At 39.7% G+C, this 18,557-nt stretch overlaps 4 protein-coding genes across 5 annotated transcripts; 1 reads left to right on the top strand and 3 right to left on the bottom strand.

Annotated features, from left to right (window-relative positions):
• Nucleotides 1-2,215: 2,215 nt before the first annotated feature.
• LOC112278077 (uncharacterized) lies at nt 2,216-8,469 on the bottom strand. 2 transcript variants are annotated; one of them, XM_024511119.3, is made up of 16 exons: nt 7,898-8,467; nt 7,445-7,646; nt 7,176-7,247; nt 6,876-6,947; nt 6,611-6,682; nt 6,348-6,497; nt 6,029-6,097; nt 5,552-5,710; nt 5,147-5,332; nt 4,841-4,923; nt 4,606-4,749; nt 4,346-4,464; nt 3,947-4,160; nt 3,485-3,722; nt 3,219-3,369; nt 2,216-3,036 (listed from the first exon to the last, which is right to left on the bottom strand). In XM_024511119.3, exons 1-16 carry the CDS (start codon nt 8,031-8,033, stop codon nt 2,647-2,649), a joined length of 2,457 nt encoding a protein of 818 aa, XP_024366887.1. In that variant the 5' UTR covers nt 8,034-8,467; the 3' UTR covers nt 2,216-2,646. The 2 variants fall into 2 exon arrangements, with proteins under 2 accessions (XP_024366887.1, XP_090104284.1); XM_090248158.1 differs by lacking the exon at nt 4,606-4,749 and having other exon boundaries at nt 7,898-8,469.
• Nucleotides 8,470-10,980: 2,511 nt separating this feature from the next.
• On the bottom strand, nt 10,981-12,793 carry LOC149986174 (cold-responsive protein kinase 1-like). Its single transcript, XM_090247904.1, has 4 exons — nt 12,786-12,793; nt 12,353-12,631; nt 12,086-12,236; nt 10,981-11,903 (listed from the first exon to the last, which is right to left on the bottom strand). Exons 1-4 carry the CDS (start codon nt 12,791-12,793, stop codon nt 11,514-11,516), a joined length of 828 nt encoding a protein of 275 aa, XP_090104030.1. The 3' UTR covers nt 10,981-11,513.
• Nucleotides 12,794-13,033: 240 nt separating this feature from the next.
• Nucleotides 13,034-14,446, bottom strand: LOC149986173 (uncharacterized). The gene is made up of 4 exons (XM_090247903.1): nt 14,292-14,446; nt 13,949-14,015; nt 13,471-13,676; nt 13,034-13,253 (listed from the first exon to the last, which is right to left on the bottom strand). Exons 1-4 carry the CDS (start codon nt 14,444-14,446, stop codon nt 13,064-13,066), a joined length of 618 nt encoding a protein of 205 aa, XP_090104029.1. The 3' UTR covers nt 13,034-13,063.
• Nucleotides 14,447-15,680: 1,234 nt separating this feature from the next.
• LOC141044990 (uncharacterized) lies at nt 15,681-17,297 on the top strand. The gene is made up of 2 exons (XM_073531646.2): nt 15,681-16,687; nt 16,775-17,297. Exon 1 carries the CDS (start codon nt 15,822-15,824, stop codon nt 16,158-16,160), a length of 339 nt encoding a protein of 112 aa, XP_073387747.2. The 5' UTR covers nt 15,681-15,821; the 3' UTR covers nt 16,161-16,687; nt 16,775-17,297.
• Nucleotides 17,298-18,557: the final 1,260 nt, after the last annotated feature.

Genomic DNA, 18,557 nt, shown 5'->3' with positions numbered 1-18,557 from the left:
ATGTAATTATTGGCTTACATGAGTATGTCCGTGATACAAACTTCAGAGAATTTGGAAGATTTAACCTAACTAGGTAAAATCTAGTTAAAATCTAAACTACAGTTAAAGATGTCTTATAAGATGAAAGAAGAAAATGACTACATATGGTATTGCTAACTAGGACATATAGGTCTACATATGACGATGATGTTGAATACAAAAAATATACCAGCCTTTGTAATCTAGAAATTATATTGTAAACACTTTTTGAAAGAAAAACAAACAAGAAATGCAATATCCAAAGATGGAGCTATTACATCAAGGAAATACTTGAGTTAATATATACCAACTTATGTGATCCTCTACCAATTGCATCCTTATCATATACAAAGTACTTTCTCCTCTTTATTAATGACTATTTTAGAAAAACTTGAATTAATTTTTTCAAAGAAAAGAAACAAACCTTTAGAAATCATAGAATTCAACGCAATGATAAAAAGACGAACGGAAAACTTATCAAAGGTTTCAAAATCAATAATAGAAGAGAATTTATATCACAAGACTTTTCCTAATATTGTACGAGAAATAGCATCATTTGATAATTCATATTACCTTATACACCACAACAAAATGAAGTAGTGAAAAGAAGAAATAGATTAATACTTGACAAAGCAAGATACATATTATTATTGAAGAGACTATCCATTTATCTGATGCCAGAAGGAGCAAAATTCACAATATATCTATTAAACAAGCTACCAACAAGGGCAAACAATCTCAATATGTCAATAGAAGAAATGTTCTTTTGGCAATAAACCAAAATTATGCCATTTGAAAACATTTGGATACTCATTTCATGTGCACATAGGACATTAATCAAGAAACAACCAATGGTGAAATTTACAGTCATCCATGTAGAGAATCGTCGACTTCTTTACAAAAAGAATAATAAAATTGATATGTCTATTTTTAGCTATACTCTACGAATAAAAATTGATAAATAGTCCATCATTAAAACTCATAATGATATATCATCAATTAAACAAGTACATTCTCTAAATCAAGAAATCAATTCTATTTAGCCATTATTAACTATTATAAGAAGAGGCAGACAAAGCATAGTGCCATGATGGATGAAAGACCACTTTGCAAGATTGATGACAATATCAAACTTAGAACCAACCACTTATCATGAAGCAATTATTTACTAAGGATGGAAATAAGCTATGATAGAAGAAATGAACTCAATATACAAAAATAAAACTTAGACCATTGCAAATCTATCTTCAAATAAATCTACTATATCAACTAAATGGATATATAAGGTGAAATTGAATACTAATGGCTCACTTCAAAAATACAAAGCTCAATTGATTGTAAGAAGCTTTGAACAAAAAAAAGGCATTGACTATGAAGAAACTTTTGTACTAATAATAAGATGGTCCACCATTAGAGCCATAATTTCAATTGCAGAACAAAATTATTGGACACTATACCATATGGACGTTAAAATTGAATTTCTTCATGAGGATTTAAAAGTAAAAGTATATATTACTTAGCCACAAGGGTTTGAAATTCTTTGAAAAAAAAATATGGTTTGGAAATTAAAATAAGCGACTCAAGCATGGTATGAAAAATACACTCTTATTTAAAAAAAAAGCAGGTTTTTAATAAGGAATAGGTGATTATAACTTATAGTTAAGATTATCTAATTATAAACTAATTCTAACTTCATTATATATTGATGACCTCCTTATGATTCATAGTTGCACAAAAAACATGACCAAATTTTAAAAAGAATTACATGATTGTTTCGAAATGTCTGCACTATCAAGAGGAGAAATTACACTCTATCTTAAAGCCGAATGCATTCAAATAAAAGAAGAAATTTTTATGAAACAAAAGGCCTATGCACACAATACATAAGTTATTTTTAACATAAAATATTATATACTTGTAATGACTTCAATGACAACCTAGAAGGCTCGAATCTACAAGCTCAGAACAACCTATTTTCAGTAGAACACAAAATGAATAGAGACAAAGAAAACTGAATTCAGGAATGCAAATAAACTTACCGGCGAACCTCGAGGGCACTCCACTTTCCGAGCCATCGGACCACTCCACGGACTCTTCGCCAATAGTTCGCATCTCAGAAAAGGAAATCCACGCAGAGCATAGAGAAGGCAGTAGCTCTGAAGTAAAACCGGGAATCTCAACCACGGGAGCGAGGGAGGGTGTTGAATACAGACCTCGGTTGATACTAAAGAACCTAGACATCAACATTTAAGATACAACAAAGCCCCCGATCCGATACCTATCGATCGTCGGTATTTTCTCTTGTACTTAACTCCCGAATTACTAATACAAACACACTTTGTGCTAACACCTGTAGTGGTGTCCCTTCCACAATCTCCTGAGTCTATTACAGGTACAGTGTCACTGTCGATTAGTAGAATTACTGTCAGCGATTGTCGTGCAGGAATAAAAGCAAAATAAGGAGTCAACAAGATCTGAAGTTAAACCTCTTCTACGTTGGCTCAACATCTACAAATACTATATCTGTCTCTTCAATGAAGAAACTATTTTCATCAATTATCTGCCCAACTCTGTCAAAGATGTCAACAACCTGCACTCCACTTTTCTAGGGTGGCAAAAATAAATGATTCATCCGACTCTTATTTCACTGAGCTCAAGTACAGCATCAGTGGAATTTTCTTTCTCAAAACGACTTCCACCTCCACTTGACGATCCCATGAAAGACGACTCGCCTTCCTCCTTTACAGTCCCAAGGTCACTACTGCAACCGGCAAACAACCTGGTGCTCTCCAAGAGGTTCCCTTCATTCCCTGGCTTCAGCGCCACAACCTCTGCCTCACTCTCTCCTTGCAACATCGCCACCACTCGCTCCATGCCTGGCCGCTCCTCTGCCTCGTTTTGGATGCAAAGTAGGCCGATGTTGATCACACGAAGCACCTCCACCTTTTCTTCATCTCGCAGGCTCATTGTACGATCCACCGAGTCCACCAACTTACCCTGCCGACGCAGATCCCATACCTACGAACCCACCGAGACAATAAGCCATATGCTGATCCCTACATGCCCAATCTGCTCAAACATCATGTGAATGACTAGGATTCATTTCACCTACGAAAATAAACTCCATTTTGGACCAAAGCGATCACCCTCAATTGAAGGTAGTGATACCAAACATGTGAAAAAAAGAGCGAAATCCTCACCCATTTGGACAGATACATTTCGCCAGGAGGATAAGAATCATCAATGTTTCTTCTTCCACTCACAATCTCTAAACACAGCACTCCAAAGCTGTAAACATCCACCTTGTCACTCAACCGACCACACGACGCATATTCTGGTGCCAAGTATCCCCTGTGGACATATTCAACCCACTTCTACTTCAGAAGTGAGCACAAACATGGATCTTCACAACTTCCAGTAACTACTGAGCCGGAACTTCACAACTTGAACTAACTACTGAGCTTACTTGGTACCAGCAACATGCTTGGTCACTATACAACTCTGTTCATCAGGAAAAAGCAACGCCAAGCCGAAGTCTGCTATCTTGGTGTCGTAGTTCTTGGTTAGTAAGATGTTGCTGGCTTTGATGTCTCGATGGATGATCCTCGGATGTGCAAGTGCATGGAGGTAATGTAGACCGCGGGCCACTCCCAAGACGATCTTCCATCGCACAGGCCAGCTCAAGTCGGCCTTGTTTGCACCCCCTGCGCCAACGAAATCGTGGCAACACAAGGTGTAAAGGGTGCTAATTATCGCTTAAATACCACCAAATTTCCACTGGTTTCAGGTTGTTCATAAACAAGAGCAAGTGTGAGAGTAATCCAAAAAGAATCAAGAATAAGTGATTGGAGTGTTGTCAATGAAGAATTGCAAAACTGTCACAGACGCTGTGTAAGATTAGAGTTCTCACGTTGAGGGTTCATCTCACCTAGAAGAACCTGGTCAACGTCATAGTTGTCAACATACTCGTACACCAACGATCTTTGTTGTTCACGAATGCAACACCCTTTCAGATTCACAAGGTTCCTGTGCTTCATTCCTGTCAACAAAACTACCTCATTCAGAAATTCGTCTAAACCCTTGGAAGTCTTTTGGGGGAATAGTAGTTTCACAGCCATGACATTTCCATTCGGCAAAATCCCCTGCGAGAAGTCACAAAGACGGTGTCATTTAGTCGAAATCTTCGATGTAATAAATTGGAAACAAATCCCACTATCTTCTACTTACTACCATCCATGTGGCACACAGACAGTAGATCTGCATGGTTTTCGGCAGAAAAGTAGACGTCTTGATCTGCAATATTTCTTCGACGTTGTTCACATTTTACCTTGTACACTCTCCCAAAGGCTCCCTCGCCCAACTTCAAGTCGGGATGGAAGTCGCGTGTGGCAGTTCGGAGCTGGCTGTGGGTGAATATAGTTGGCTTCACCTCAAACTCTTCAAACTCTGGAGCGAATACAAACCTCAGTACTTTTGTAAACAACGGTTAAAGCTGCAGTTGATTTTGAGAATGAATCAGGCATGAGCTACAAATATCATGCCAAATTTGATATTGTGTACTCCTAGAAGTGCAGATCATGTTCTTACTTTGTTGGACCAGAACCTGATACTGCTTGAGCTTTTTGTGCCTATGAAATAGAATAGCCAGACTGATCATTAGGATCAGTGATGAGGTTACACTGACCACCACAGCGATTATCGTAATCTTGCGGTTGCTTTCTTGCATTGGAACTGAAACAAGATGACGAACTCTCATAAGCATGGTTGACAAAAAAACATGAGAATGACATGTTCATTTGACCTAAAGGACGAGGACCAATACCTGAGTTGAAGCAAGTTTGTGCACAGAACATTTTCCTTCCGTCATCAGAATGTGGACACTTGCAGAATGGATTCCCTTGCAGTCTGCACAACCCAATGTGACGATTCGGTAACCAATGCTACCTGTGAATTTAGGTCCAGTCATACAATTCCCTCCACAGACTTGTTATCATGATAAGGACAAAGCTACTCAGAGCAAAAGGATCATCGGCACCTTCCAGCTACCATTGATCGACAAGCTGATCTATTAGAGATCGTTTCTATCTTTATCAGGAGGGATTGCCATCAATCGCCAGGGCATGCTCACCTGATAACTGTGGCGATATCAACGATAGACTTGGCGTCATAGACAACATTGCTAATGCTGTTGTTCATCAATGAAAGTACTGTCAGCATGCTTGATTTTGCTGTCGAGTTTTTAGACATGAGTAAGCCCAGGTCATACAGTCGACTGATGTTCAGTGTTGGATCGGTGCGAATGTTGTCGAGATACCTGTAATGCAATGTATCTTGTGAGGCGACTTCCATAGAATTGCAACATTTTGATAATTGAATTGCAGAAATTCTAAATCTTTCATCCAACCTGATAAAAATATATACTGGTTAATGAAATGTATTTTAACCATGATAAAGGAAGTATATTACATGGCGTCTGGTTAAATCATCCACACTCTAAATTTGGGTAATTTCAAACTTGATAAAATGAGCTTACAGCTCCTGGAGCGAGCCAAGTTCGTAGGAGCTCCAGAACTTTTGATCGAGTGTGAGTGGATTGTGCGATATATCCAACACTAGAAGGCTGTTGTCCTCAGTTCTGTTGAAGTACGACGAAATCAGAAATGATCCTGTACATCCACTCCTGCTCAAATTCCTGTGGAAGACATAAATACAGGAATCAGAGCACTTCGTCCTCTGTTGCTCAAAAATATAAGATACACCGGGTTTCACCTGAGCCTGTTTGAAGTTGCTATTATTAACCTCCTGCAAGATACATTGTGCTTTATCCTGTGTTTCATTGTCATGGCAGTCCCTGCTGCAAGTGTTAGCCAATGTGAGGAATGCAACTAAGGAACTGATATGCGTGGTTTAAACTTTTCCGTTACAATATTGACAACCTGGCAACATAATTGCACAGTTATGCTTAAGCTTGTAAGGTACTACACACACATCCTGGGCATCGGAAACTCACACAGTGCGTAAGGAATGTATCATTGTCAGGTTTGGCAGTGTCCCGTGAAACTTGTTGCTTGACAAGTCCCTGTCAATCCCAGAGACACAAGAATAGTGAGAGATTAGAGCGACTCTGACTCAAACGAGTTACAGGAGTAGTAGCCACCACAACAAACCATTCACCGCTACCCGACCCCTAAGATGTAGCAAAAGCTCTAAAAGCTTTCGAGACTATTGCGTTTAGATTGCCGGAAGAGACTAGCAGATTAAGTTACATGAAGTACTGGACTGAAAAGCTCGAATCTCTAATTTCAGATGTTAGAAATTCGGATTCTTACAGTTCGAAAAGCTCGGTCATGTTTTCAAACGCTCGTTCTGGCACCGGCCCCTCAAAACGATTTCTGCCGAGTCTTAATATTTGGAGGTACACCATCTGACGTATTCGATGAAACGGGAAGGACCCATAGAACTTGTTGCCACTTAAGTCCCTGTTGAAGTGCCAATGCGTTTTGTGAGATGACGACAGTCTTTCTGCTGGAAGCATTTGAGAAATTAAAACAACAAACCATGGTTTGGCACACTACTCTGTTACAGAGCTTACAGTGTCATGAGCCGATCCCATTCGACCCCGAAATCAGGGAATTCACCCTCCAACGCATTGTCGTGAACATCCCTGGGAATTAAGAGCAGTAAAACAACTTTCAGTGTTTGCATCAGCAACATGTTTCTACTGTATCATATCTGAATCAAAACCACATCTCATATATTAATTGCACAATGGTAGCTAACTCAAATGCAGTGGCAAGCTTTAGATGAATAATTTGGTCGCGAGTGACGAGAACTGCACATCAGAATTCGAGTCTTACAAAATGGCAAGACTAGTTTGATTCAATGTCCCTGGAAGAGGTCCAGTGAGATCTGGATTTCCTGTCAGCTCCCTGCAGCACAGGACCCACCTTTTAGTGTCGTCGTCCGTAAAGTGGAAGCTGAAATAGTGAAGTTCCTGAACCAACACTGAACATTTCACAGTGCGATGTCAATTGATCCCTTGCTTTTTAAGGGCTGTTCTATCGGTTAATTCCAATTTTCATAAGCCAAGTTCACACTGGATCATGAATTCTTGTCAGCAGGTAATAGCAAAAATCAAGGACAATTTAGAGACTTACAGTCTGTACAGCGTGGAAATGTTTCCAATTGTTGGTGGTATAGAGCCTACAATTGATGCACTTTGGAGAGTCCTGTTTGATGTGGCCATGAAACCCTTGAAAAATCAGAAAACTAATGGATGCGACACAATGAGTCAGATGCAGTTGTACATATGAAGCGGTCATTAAGGCTGGCAGCACGTCCACCTCCCAGTTGTCCAGGAGCGAAATTCGTTTCCAGCATAAGCAATAATTCGGAAGCAGAATAAATCAAAGTAGTAAAAACTTACACGCCTAAAATGATGGAAAAGCATTCTCGATGGCTGCTATTTAATGAATAACAGTCGATGTAGTCGATGCACTGCACCCCACGCCATTTGCGATGCCGTTCGAGTAAGCACGGAAACTTCGAATTTATGTACCACCCAGCCAAGTTAGTCTCAAGGTTGGGGGTTTGATTCCATGCTCGCAAAAGGTCTTTCAGTGCGTCCACTGCAAGTTAACCCAGACAATAGTTCATTTTCTAACTAGTCCGTGTAGGAACAGAGTCCTCCTTATTCACACCGGTCTCTTCGAAAGAATGGAGTTTCGTCAGACTCTTACAAGTACTAGCATTTTTCCAACCGACGTCCAACTGTGCAGCGAAATCAATCAAGAGCTGCCTCGGTACTCAGTTGTCCCTAAACCTTTGCCCTGGCTAATTATGTAACCACACATTCACATGAGGGAGTGGGACGGCTTACGTTGTTGCGGAAAGAAAGTTACAATAGTATTCAGTCCGTTGGAGGTGGGCAGTGTGCCCAACAAGACGATGAGAGCTGCGACGAAGCAAGATTGGTGGACAAGAGAATACTTCCCGACGCCCAGTTTGAGACCCATGGTGTCTCCCGCTTAGTTGCACTCTGCTCTCAGTGTGAATTTGCTCTGATTACGGTGTCGACAGAGAAAGCACAACAACCTGATGAAACGAGACAGACAGCTCTTGTCCAATGCTTTGCTCACTTCATATCGATTGCCTCTACCGATTTCTGAGGTGAGCTGAATGTGGTCTCGCACATTCACAGTGTCGGTGAGGACCACCAGCCCTTCAACATCGTCAATGCTGGAGAAACGAGGCAAATTTTTATTGTTACGGATGTGAATTGTTGGTAGATGGCATTCATCCTTCTGCCTACCAGTCCGCCCTGCGACGAAGAAGGTCTTGCTTGGACCGCAATTGGACAGCCCGATCCCCTGATAATTCCTCGGGTCGGCGGGGCCGGAGTCTTCCTGTTTCGCAGAAGGATCTTGAACTTATTTGGTAGTGGTTAGGCTTAATCTTATTTTCTTTAAAAATACATAATTTAGTTTCTTAAAAATGGGAATAGAAATGGGTTACTTAGATAAGGAACGAGAGATACGCATTATGAAAATGAAATTTTGAAAACCAATATGAAAACTTTGTATGTAACACATTTTTAGAACACAGAAAGTGTAAAAAGTAGTATAGGATAATACAAAGTGATTTTAGTTTAGATTTAGCAATAAAAATATGTATTTACAAATGTAAATCTTGATCTTGCATTTAATTGTTGCAAAACATTGTTATACTTTGAACCAAATTTTCCTAAATAATATTCTTTTACATAAAAAATAATGTAATTATTAAATACCTTCACCTGATTGAAATTCTTATGAGGTAAGATTCAAAGAACTATTTTTTTCAGTTCATTTGTATATATAATATGTGAATGCATTCTATAAAACACGTCCTAAATTGTGGGGATGTAGGGTCAAAGTCAACCTCAACGTCCCCACACGCGCGCACGGACACATGTCCACATGGCTCCCTTCTTCCTGGCCCTGCCCTTGAGAGCGCCGGGCAGGGAGCGTGTTGGCGGGGGCGAGTCTCAGGCTCACCACCGTTCCTTGGGCTGCTCGTTCGTTCGTTGGTGTGTTAGTTCGCTCGGAGGTGGCCTCGCCTGTCCTGCTTGGCGAGAGGGAGGGAGTGAGAGAGGCTCTCACTGAGCTCCTCCACCACCGCCTCGCATTTCCATTCGTTTCCCCTTCCGCTTCTTCATCTTCAATTCCACCCTCATCCCTCCCCTGTCTCTCAAGTTTGGTATACTCTCCATTCGACAATCGGTTTTTCATGTGATTTCCTTTTCGTAGTGTCAACATTTTTGACGTACTGCTGCGTCATACGTCATGGTTAGATTGTGTCCCATTTGTCATTGTATGCCTATTGCTTTTGGATGGATTACAATCGTTGTCACAGTTTTCCTAATTTTTAGAAGAGATAGTTGATTCATCATTACTAATTCAGATCCTTCAAAAGTTCTCTTGTCAGGTCACTGGGACAAAGATTCGCGGTTATAAAAATTGAACACGAATCGAGGGCAGTCGTCATAAAGAGGTCACAACCAATATTCACGACCAATCTCATAAAAAATAAGAAACTATTATTAGGCATTTAAAAAATAACGTCATGATGCAGTTATAAAACCAAGGCCTTTTTTGACTTCCGTGGCCGCATGAATTTTTGGATCTCATAACACGAACATTAAAACCACCCCCTTCCCCAGGTTTATCGGGAACTGAGCCCGACAGTATATTTTCGACTCATCAAAACAGTGCTTACAAAACAATACCATGCTCAGAATATGACCAATTATTTACAATTGCCAGGTTGCAAACGTCAGAGAATTTGGAAGATTTATCAGTGAACTAAGCACCTTTATCTTGTACAAAATACTTTCTTTTCTTTATTAATGACTATTCGTGAAAATCTTGAATTTATTTTCTCAAAAAGAAGAAAAAAATCTTTAAAAAATTCCTGTAATTCAAAGTAATGATAGAAAGACAAACAAAAAACTTGTCAAAGGTTTGAAAACCAACAATGGAGGAGAATTTATATCACAAGATTTTTCAAATTATTGTACAAGAAATAGCATCATTTAACAATTCATATTGCCTTATACACCTCAACAAAATAAAAGTAGTGGAAAGAAGAAATAGATCAATATTGGACAAAGCAAGATACATATTATTATTGAGAAGACCATCCATTTATCTATAGCCAAAAGCAGCAAATGTCACAATATATCTATTAAATAGGCTACCAACAAGAGCAAACAATCTCAATATATCATCAAGAAGAAATGTTTTTTGGGAGTAAACCAAAATTATGCCATTTGAAAACATTTGGATGCTCATCTCATGAGCACATAGTACATTAATTAAGAAACAATCAAGGGTGAAATTTTTAGTGATCCATGTAGCAAATTGCTCACTCTTGTATACAAGAAATGAAAAAATGATACATCTATTTTTAGCTATTTTCTAAGAATCAAATTGATGAATGACCCATCATCAAATTTCATCATGATATATCTTCTGTTGAACAAGTATACTCTCCAAATCACGAAATCAATCCTATTTGGCCATTATCATCTATTACAAGAATAGACAAACAAATTACAGTACCATGATGGATGAAAGACCATTTTGTAAGATTGATGACTATATCAAATCTAGAACCAACCACATATTATGAAGCAGCACTGCATCAAGGATGAAATATAGCCATGCTAGATGAAAAGAACTCCATATACAAAAATGAAACTTGAACTATTAAAAATCTACTTCCAAGTAAATCTACTATCTCAACTTAATAGACATATAAGGCAAAATTGAATACTAATAGCTCACTTCAAAAACACAAAGTTACACCAGTTGCAAGACACTTTGAACGAAAAGAAGGCATTGACTATAAAGAAACTTTTAAACCATTAGTAAAATAGGCCACCATTGGGGCCATGATTTCAATTGCAACATAAATCAATTAGAAACTATATCACATGGATGTTCCAATTGCATTTTTTCATGACGACTTCAAAGAAGAAGTATATGTTCAAAAATCAAAAGAAGTTCAAATTTCTCCCAAAGAAAATATGATTTGCCAACTCAAAATATTACGATTTTCCAACTAAAAAAAACACTATGGACTAAACAAGCCTCTCCAGATGGTATGAAAAATCAGACTCTTATTCATTTCAACAAGGAATAGGTGATCATAACTTATACTCAAGATTATCTGATGGGAGAAGACTAATTCTTATCGCATTATATATTCATGTCCTCCTTCTGCTAGGTTGCATAGAGAACACGACCAAGCTAAGAAGTCAACAAGATCGAAAGTTGCACAGAAAACCTCACCATGGAAGAAAACAAGATCTGAAGTTAAACCTCTTCTACGTCGGCTCACTTTCGACAAATACTACATCTGTCCCTTCACTGACGAACAATCTTGATCTATTATCGACCCAAGTCTGTCAACAAGCTGCATTCCACTTTTCTAGCGTCGCAAAAATAAATGAATCATCTGACTCTTATTTCACTGAGCTCAAGAACAGCACCAGTGGAATTATCTTTCTCATAACGACTTCCACCTCCACTTGACGATTCCATGAAAGACGACTCGCCTTCCTCCTTTACAGTCCCAAGGCCACTACTGCAACCGGCAAACAACCTGGTGCTCTCCAAGAGGTTCCCTTCATTCCCTGGCTTCAGCGCCACAACCTCTGCCTCACTCTCTCCTTGCAACATCGCCACCACTCGCTCCATGCTTGGCCGCTCCTCTGCCTCGTTTTGGATGCAAAGTAGAGCGATGTTCATCACACGATGCACCTCCACCTTTTCTTCATCTCGCAGGCTCATTGTACGATCCACCGAGTCCACCAACTTACCCTGCCGATACAGATCCCATACCTACGAACCCACCGAGACAATAAGCCATATGCTGATCCCTACATGCCCAATCTGCTCAACCATCATGTGAATAACTAGCATTCAATTCACCTACGAAAATAAACTCCATTTTGGACCAAAGCGATCACCCTCAATTGAAGGTAGTGATACCATACATGTGATAAAAAGAGCGAAATCCTCACCAATTTGGACCGATACATTTCGCCAGGAGGATAAGAATCATCAATGTTTCTTCTTCCACTCACGATCTCTAAACACAGCACTCCAAAGCTGTAAACGTCCACCTTGTCACTCAACCGACCACACGACGCATATTCTGGTGCCAAGTATCCCCTGTGGACATATTCAACCCACTTCTACTTCAGAAATAGGGCACAAGCATGGATCTTCACAACTTCCAGTAACTACTGAGCCGGAACTTCACAACTTGAACTAACTACTGAGCTTACTTGGTACCAGCAACATGCTTGGTCACTATACAACTCTGTTCATCAGGAAAAAGCAACGCCAAGCCGAAGTCTGCTATCTTGGTGTCGTAGTTCTTGGTTAGTAAGATGTTGCTGGCTTTGATGTCTCGATGGATGATCCTCGGATGTGCAAGTGCATGGAGGTAATGTAGACCGCGGGCCACTCCCAAGACGATCTTCCATCGCACAGGCCAGCTCAAGTCGGCCTTGTTTGCACCCCCTGCGCCAACGAAATCGTGGCAACACAAGGTGAAAAGGGTGCTAATTATCCATTAAATACCACCAAATTTCAACTGGTTCGAGATTGTTCATATACAAGAGCAAGTGTGAGAGTAATCCAAAAATTATGAGAATGACATGTTCATTCGACCTTAAGGAAGAGGACCGATACCTGATTTGAAGCAAGTTTGTTCACAGTAACATTTCCTTCCGTCATCAGGATATGGATCCTTGTAGAAGGGATTCCCTTGCAGTCTGCACAACCCAATGTGACGATATGGTAACCAATGCTACCTATGAATTGAATTCCAGTCAGATAATTCCCTACAAAGACTTGTTAACATGATAAGTACACAGCTACTCAGAGCAAACGGTTCATCGTTGCATTCCAGCTACCATTGATCGACGAGCCGATCTATTAGTGATCGTTTCCTACCTTATCAGAAGGGATTGCCATCAATCGCCAGGGCATGCTCACCAGATAACTGTGGCGCTATCAACGATCGACTTGGCGTCATAGACAACATTTCTAATGCTGTTGTTCATCAATGAAAGTACTGTCAGCATGCTTGAATTTGCTGTCGAGTTTTTGGACATTAGCAAGCCCAGGTCATACAGTCGACTGATGTTCAGTGTTGGATCGGTGCGAATGTTGTCGAGATACCTGTAATGCAATGTATCTTGTGAGGCGACTTCCGTAGCATTGCAACATTTTGATAACTGCATTGCGGAAACTCTAAATCATTCATTCAACCTGATAAAGATATACTCGATATTGAAATGTATTTTAGGCATGATAAAGGACGTATATTACTTGGCGTCCGGTTAAATCATCCACACTCTAATTTTTGGTAATTTCAAACTTGATAAAATGAGCTTACAGCTCCTGGAGCGAGCCAAGTTCGTCCGAGCTCCAGAAATTTTGATCGAGTGTCAGTGGATTGTGCGATATATCCAACACTGGAAGGCTGTTGTTCTCTGTTCTGCTAAAGTACGACGAAATCAGAAACGATACTGTAAATCCACTGCTGCTCAAATTCCTGTGGAAGACATAAATACAGGAATCAGAGCACTTCGTCCTCTGTTGCTGAAAACATAAGATACATCGGGTTTCACCTGAGCCTTATTGATATTTTTATTATCAATTTCCTGCAAGATACATTGTGCTACATCCTGTGTTTTTGTTCCATGGCAGTTCCTGCTGCAAGTGATAGCCAATGTGAGGAATGCAACTAAGAAACTGCCGTGCGTGGAATTACCTTTTCCGTTACAACATTGACAAACTGGCAATATACTTAAAGAGTTATGCTTAAGCTTGTAAGTTACACCACACACATTCTGGGCATCCGAGACTCACGCAGTGTGTATGGAATATATCATTGTTAGGTTTGGCAGCTCCCCGTTAAACTCATTGCTTGACAAGTCCCTGTCAATCCCAGAGACACAACAATAGTGAGAGATTAGAGCGACTCTGACTCAAACGAGTTACAGGAGTAGTAGCCACCACAACAAACCATTCACCGATCACCTACCCCTTATATGTAGCTTTTGCTGCACTCGGATGGTGTGATTCCAAACTCTCAAACCATTCGAGACTAGTACGTTTTGATTGCCGATAGAGACTAGTAGATTAAGTTGCATGAAATACTGGACTAAAAAACTCGAATATCTAATTTCAGATGTTAGAAATTCGGATTCTTACAGTTCGAAAAGCTCCGTCATGTTTTCAAACGCTTGTGCTGGGACCGGCCCCTCAAAACGATTTCTACCGAGTCTTAATGTTTGGAGGTACTCCATCTGACTAATTTGAGAAATCGGGAAGGACCCCGTAATCAGGGAATTCACCCTCCAACGCATTGTCGTGAACATCCCTGGGAATTAAGAGCAGTCAAACAACTTTCAGTGTTTGCATCAGCAACATGCAATTACTGTATCATATCTGAATCAAAACAACATCTCACATATAAATTGCATAATGGCATCTAACTCAAATGCAGTGGCAAACTTTAGATGCATAATTTGGTCGCGAGTGACGAGAACTGCACATCTGAATTCGAGTCTTACAAAATGCTAAGACTAGTTTCATTCAATGTCCGTGGAAGAGGTCCAGTGAGATTTGGATTTCCTGTCAACTCCCTGCATCACAGGATCCACCTCTTAGTGTCGTCTTCCGTAAAGAGGATGCTGAAAAAGTGAATTTCCTGAACCAACACTGAACATTTCACAGTCCGATGTCAATTGATACCTTGCTTTTAAGTGCTGATCTGTCGGATAATTTCAATTTTCATAAACCAAGTTAACACTGGATCATGAATTCTTATCAGCAGGTAATAGCAAAAATCAAGGACATTTCGGAGACTCACATTGTATACAGCGTGGAAATGTTTCCAATTGTTGGTGGTATAGAGCCTACAAGTGATGCACTTTGGAGAGTCCTGTTTGTTGTGGCTATGAAACCCTTGAAAAATCAGAAAACTAATGGATGCGACACGATGAATCAGAAGCAGTTGTACATATAAAGCGGTCTACAAGGCTGGCAGCACGTCCACCCCGCAGTTGTCCAGGAGCAAAATTCGATTCCAGCATGAGCAACAATTTGGAAACAGAATAAATTAAAGTAGTTAACACTCACACGCCTATAATGTGGGCATCGCAATCCTGATGCGTGGTATTTGATGGACAGTTGATGAAGTTGAGACACTGCATCCCACGCCAATTGCGATGGTCTGGGTCGAAGCACGGATACGGGGATTTCTTGTCACACCCAGCCAAGTTAGTCTCAAGGTGGGGGTTTGATTTCATGCCTTGAGTTGGTCATACATTGCGTCCACTGCAAGTTAACCCAGACAATAGTTCATTTGTAACTAGTCCGTGTAGGAACAGAGTCCTGTTCATTCACACCGGTCTCTTCGAAAGAATGGAGTTTCGTTAGACTCTTACAAGTACTATCATTTTTCCAACCGACGTCCAACTGTGCCGCAATCAATCAAGAGCTGCATCGGTATTCGGTTGTCCCTAAACCTTTGGCTGGCTAATTATGTAACCACACATTCACATGAAGGAGTGGGACTGCTTACGTTGTTGAGTATAGAACCATGTAGTAGTAATATGTCCGTTGGAGGTGGGCAGTGTGCCCAACAAGACGATCAGAGGTGCGACGAATTTCTGAATGAGGTAGTTTTGTTGGGAACTGTATCGGCAGGGTAAGTTGGTGGACTCGGTGGATCGTACAATGAGCCTGCGAGATGAAGAAAAGGTGGAGGTGCTTCGTGTGATGAACATCGCTGTACTTTGCATCCAAAACGAGGCAGAGGAGCGGCCAAGCGTGAAGCGAGTGGTGGCGATGTTGCAAGGAGAGAGTGAGGCAGAGGTTGTGGCGCTGAAGCCAGGGAATGAGGAGAAACTCTTGGAGACCATGAGGTTGTTTGCCGGTCGCAGGAGTGATCTTAGGACTGTAAAGGAGGAAGGCGAGTCGTCTTTCATGGAATCTTCAAGTGGAGGTGGAAGTCGTTATGAGAAAGGAAATTCCACTGGTGCTGTGCTTGAGCTCGGTGAAATAAGAGTCAGATGATTCATTTATTTTTTGCATGCCTAGAAAAGTGGAAAGCAGCTTGTAGACATACGGATATAGTATTTGTAGATAGTGAGCCATTGTAGAAGAGTTTATCTTCAGATCTTGTTGACTCCTTGTTTTTCCTGTATACCTGTGTGACAATCGCTGAGTAGTTCTACTAATCGACAGTAACAGTGTTCCTGTAATAGACTCAGGAGATCACTGAAGGGACACCAATACAGGTGTTTGCACAAAGGTTTTTAGTGTAAGCAACTCGAGAGTTAAGTACAAGAGAAAATACCGACGATCGATAGGTTTCGGATCGTTGCATTCTTTATGTTGATGTCTAGGTTCTATAGTATCAACCGAGGTCTGTATCCAACACCCTCCTTCGCTCCCGTGGTTGAGATTTCCGGTTTTACCTCAGAGCTACTACCTTTTTCTTTGCTCTACGTGGGTTTCCTTTTCTGCGTTGCGAACTATTGGCGTAGCGTCCGTGGAGTGGTCCGAATGCTCGGAAAGTGGAGTGCCCTCGAGATTCGCCCGTAAGTTTATTTTCATTACTGAATTCAGTTTTCTTTGTCTCTATTCATTTTGTTCTCTACTGAAAATAGGTTGTTCTGATCTTGTAGATTTGAGCCTACTTGGTTGTCATTGGGTCGCTGCTCTCATTCATAGCATGTCTCTGCGAATGGTTGTTGAGGAAATTGGAGAAAAGGTTGTTTTCTATTCCGGTTGAGGCTCTTGGTCAAGATGGAGCGGGAGAAGATTCTTCTGCTCATTCATTTGGATTTGCTGCTGACTCTTCAGTTTCGGCTCATCACCCAAGTTCATCAACTTCCAACACCATTGGAGTTTCTGGTGATGGCTTGATAGCTTGTAGATACTATGCATTAGAATGTGGAATTCATCCAGGAGTCTATGCATCTTGGACAGCTTGTGAGGTTGAGGTTAAGGGCTTTAGAGGTGCCAAGTTTAAAGCATTTTGAAAGAGGACAGATACTAGAAACTATGTTCTAAACTAGGTATTTATTTGTTTAAGTCCTTTTGTTCTTTTTATTTTTAAATTTTTGTCTGGTTAGACTGAATGTGCTTATCACATTCAATCTTTCTTGGAATTTATTGAATAAAGATCTTCCTAGTGGTTTTGTAAAAGTATTTGCTACTCGTTCCATGGTTGGTACATATTGAAGATTGAGTTTTCTTGCTTTGATTTTTGTTTTGGTGAAATGATAATGTGCAACAATATGACTTGTTCTTGGACTGATTCTTGGATTGGTAGCTATGCTTATATTTCCAATAGTGTCATAGTGTATGATTCTTGGATGTTGTATCTTGATTTGCAAATCTTTGAGTAGTATTGATATCTATGTAGCTTCTCTTGAAGCTTTTGCTAGTGCTCTATATTCTACTTGTGAGGAAGATAAAGCTATTGTTGTTTGTTTCTTAGATGACCATCATATGGGTATATTGACAATATTGAATACAAAACTTGTGCAGGAGCATGCTTATTTCCTACCCAGTTGGAATTTGCTTATTTAGTAAGGTGATTTTGATTATTCTCTCTATATACAATTTCATAATCATGAGTATACTTGTTGTAACATAGAATCCTTTTTGCTACCAATAGGTGTGATTTTTGAGGTCTTGGCATAAATCTATTGGCAATCCTTGTGGCAAATTGAATATGAAAATAAATGTAGATTAAGTGGAGATATTTGCCATCTATGCTATAATATTGTATTGAATATACTTCTTCTTCTTCCATATCAACCTTGAGCTTTAATTTTTCATCCACTGGAGTCATTCCATGTATATAATTTTTTATACCAAAAATAACTTATATATTGTGTGCATAGACCTTTTTGTGAAGGAATGAGCAATTTGTTGTATGAATCACTAGAAATTTCATCCTTAGTTGTTTCTTGATTGATGTCCTATATGCACCAGACTTGAGCATCCAAATGTTTTCAAATGGCATAATTTTGGTTTACTCCCAAAAAAAACAGTTCTTCTCATCACATATTGAGATTGTTTGTCTTTCTTGGTAGCCTATTTCATAGATATATTGTGGTTTTTGTTGCTTTAGGCTAGAAATAAATGGATAGTTTTCTCGATAATAATATGTATCTTGCTTTGTCTAATATTGATATATTTCTTCTTTCCACTACTTCATTTTGTTAGCGTATATAAGGCAATATGAATTGTCAAATGATGCTATTTCTTGTACAATAATTTGAGAAGTCTTGTCATATAAATTCTCCTCTATTGATGATTTTTAAACCTTTGATAAGTTTTTCCATTTGTCTTTCTTTCATTACTTTGAATTCTATGATTTTTTCAAAAGTTTGTTTCTTCTCTTTGAGAAAATAAATTCAAGTTTTTCTAAAATAGTCATTAATAAAGAGGAGAAAT

Source organism: Physcomitrium patens, chromosome 26, assembly GCF_059467195.1.
Source record: "Physcomitrium patens ecotype Gransden chromosome 26, ASM5946719v1, whole genome shotgun sequence".
NCBI lineage: Eukaryota > Viridiplantae > Streptophyta > Bryopsida > Funariales > Funariaceae > Physcomitrium > Physcomitrium patens.
Note: the sequence above shows the minus strand (reverse complement) of the source record. Positions and strands in the feature narration are given on the sequence as shown.

Excerpts from the sequence above, each read along its gene's own strand:
- LOC112278077 (XM_024511119.3), bottom strand. The coding sequence starts at position 8,033 with ATGGGTCTCAAACTGGGCGTCGGGAAGTATTCTCTTGTCCACCAATCT. Across the intron at positions 4,924-5,146 it reads GATATCGCCACAGTTATCAG|ACTGCAAGGGAATCCATTCT; the intron begins GTGAGCATGCCC and ends TGGGTTGTGCAG. Across the intron at positions 4,161-4,345 it reads CCTTTGGGAGAGTGTACAAG|GGGATTTTGCCGAATGGAAA; the intron begins GTAAAATGTGAA and ends GACTTCTCGCAG.
- LOC149986174 (XM_090247904.1), bottom strand. Across the intron at positions 12,237-12,352 it reads AAGCATGTTGCTGGTACCAA|GGGATACTTGGCACCAGAAT; the intron begins GTAAGCTCAGTA and ends ATATGTCCACAG. Across the intron at positions 11,904-12,085 it reads AAATGTATCGGTCCAAATTG|GTATGGGATCTGTATCGGCA; the intron begins GTGAGGATTTCG and ends GTGGGTTCGTAG.
- LOC149986173 (XM_090247903.1), bottom strand. The coding sequence starts at position 14,446 with ATGCGTTGGAGGGTGAATTCCCTGATTACGGGGTCCTTCCCGATTTCT. Across the intron at positions 14,016-14,291 it reads ATGACGGAGCTTTTCGAACT|GGACTTGTCAAGCAATGAGT; the intron begins GTAAGAATCCGA and ends TGGGATTGACAG. Across the intron at positions 13,677-13,948 it reads TGATATATTCCATACACACT|CAACAGAGGACGAAGTGCTC; the intron begins GCGTGAGTCTCG and ends TTATGTTTTCAG.
- LOC141044990 (XM_073531646.2), top strand. The coding sequence starts at position 15,822 with ATGAGCCTGCGAGATGAAGAAAAGGTGGAGGTGCTTCGTGTGATGAAC.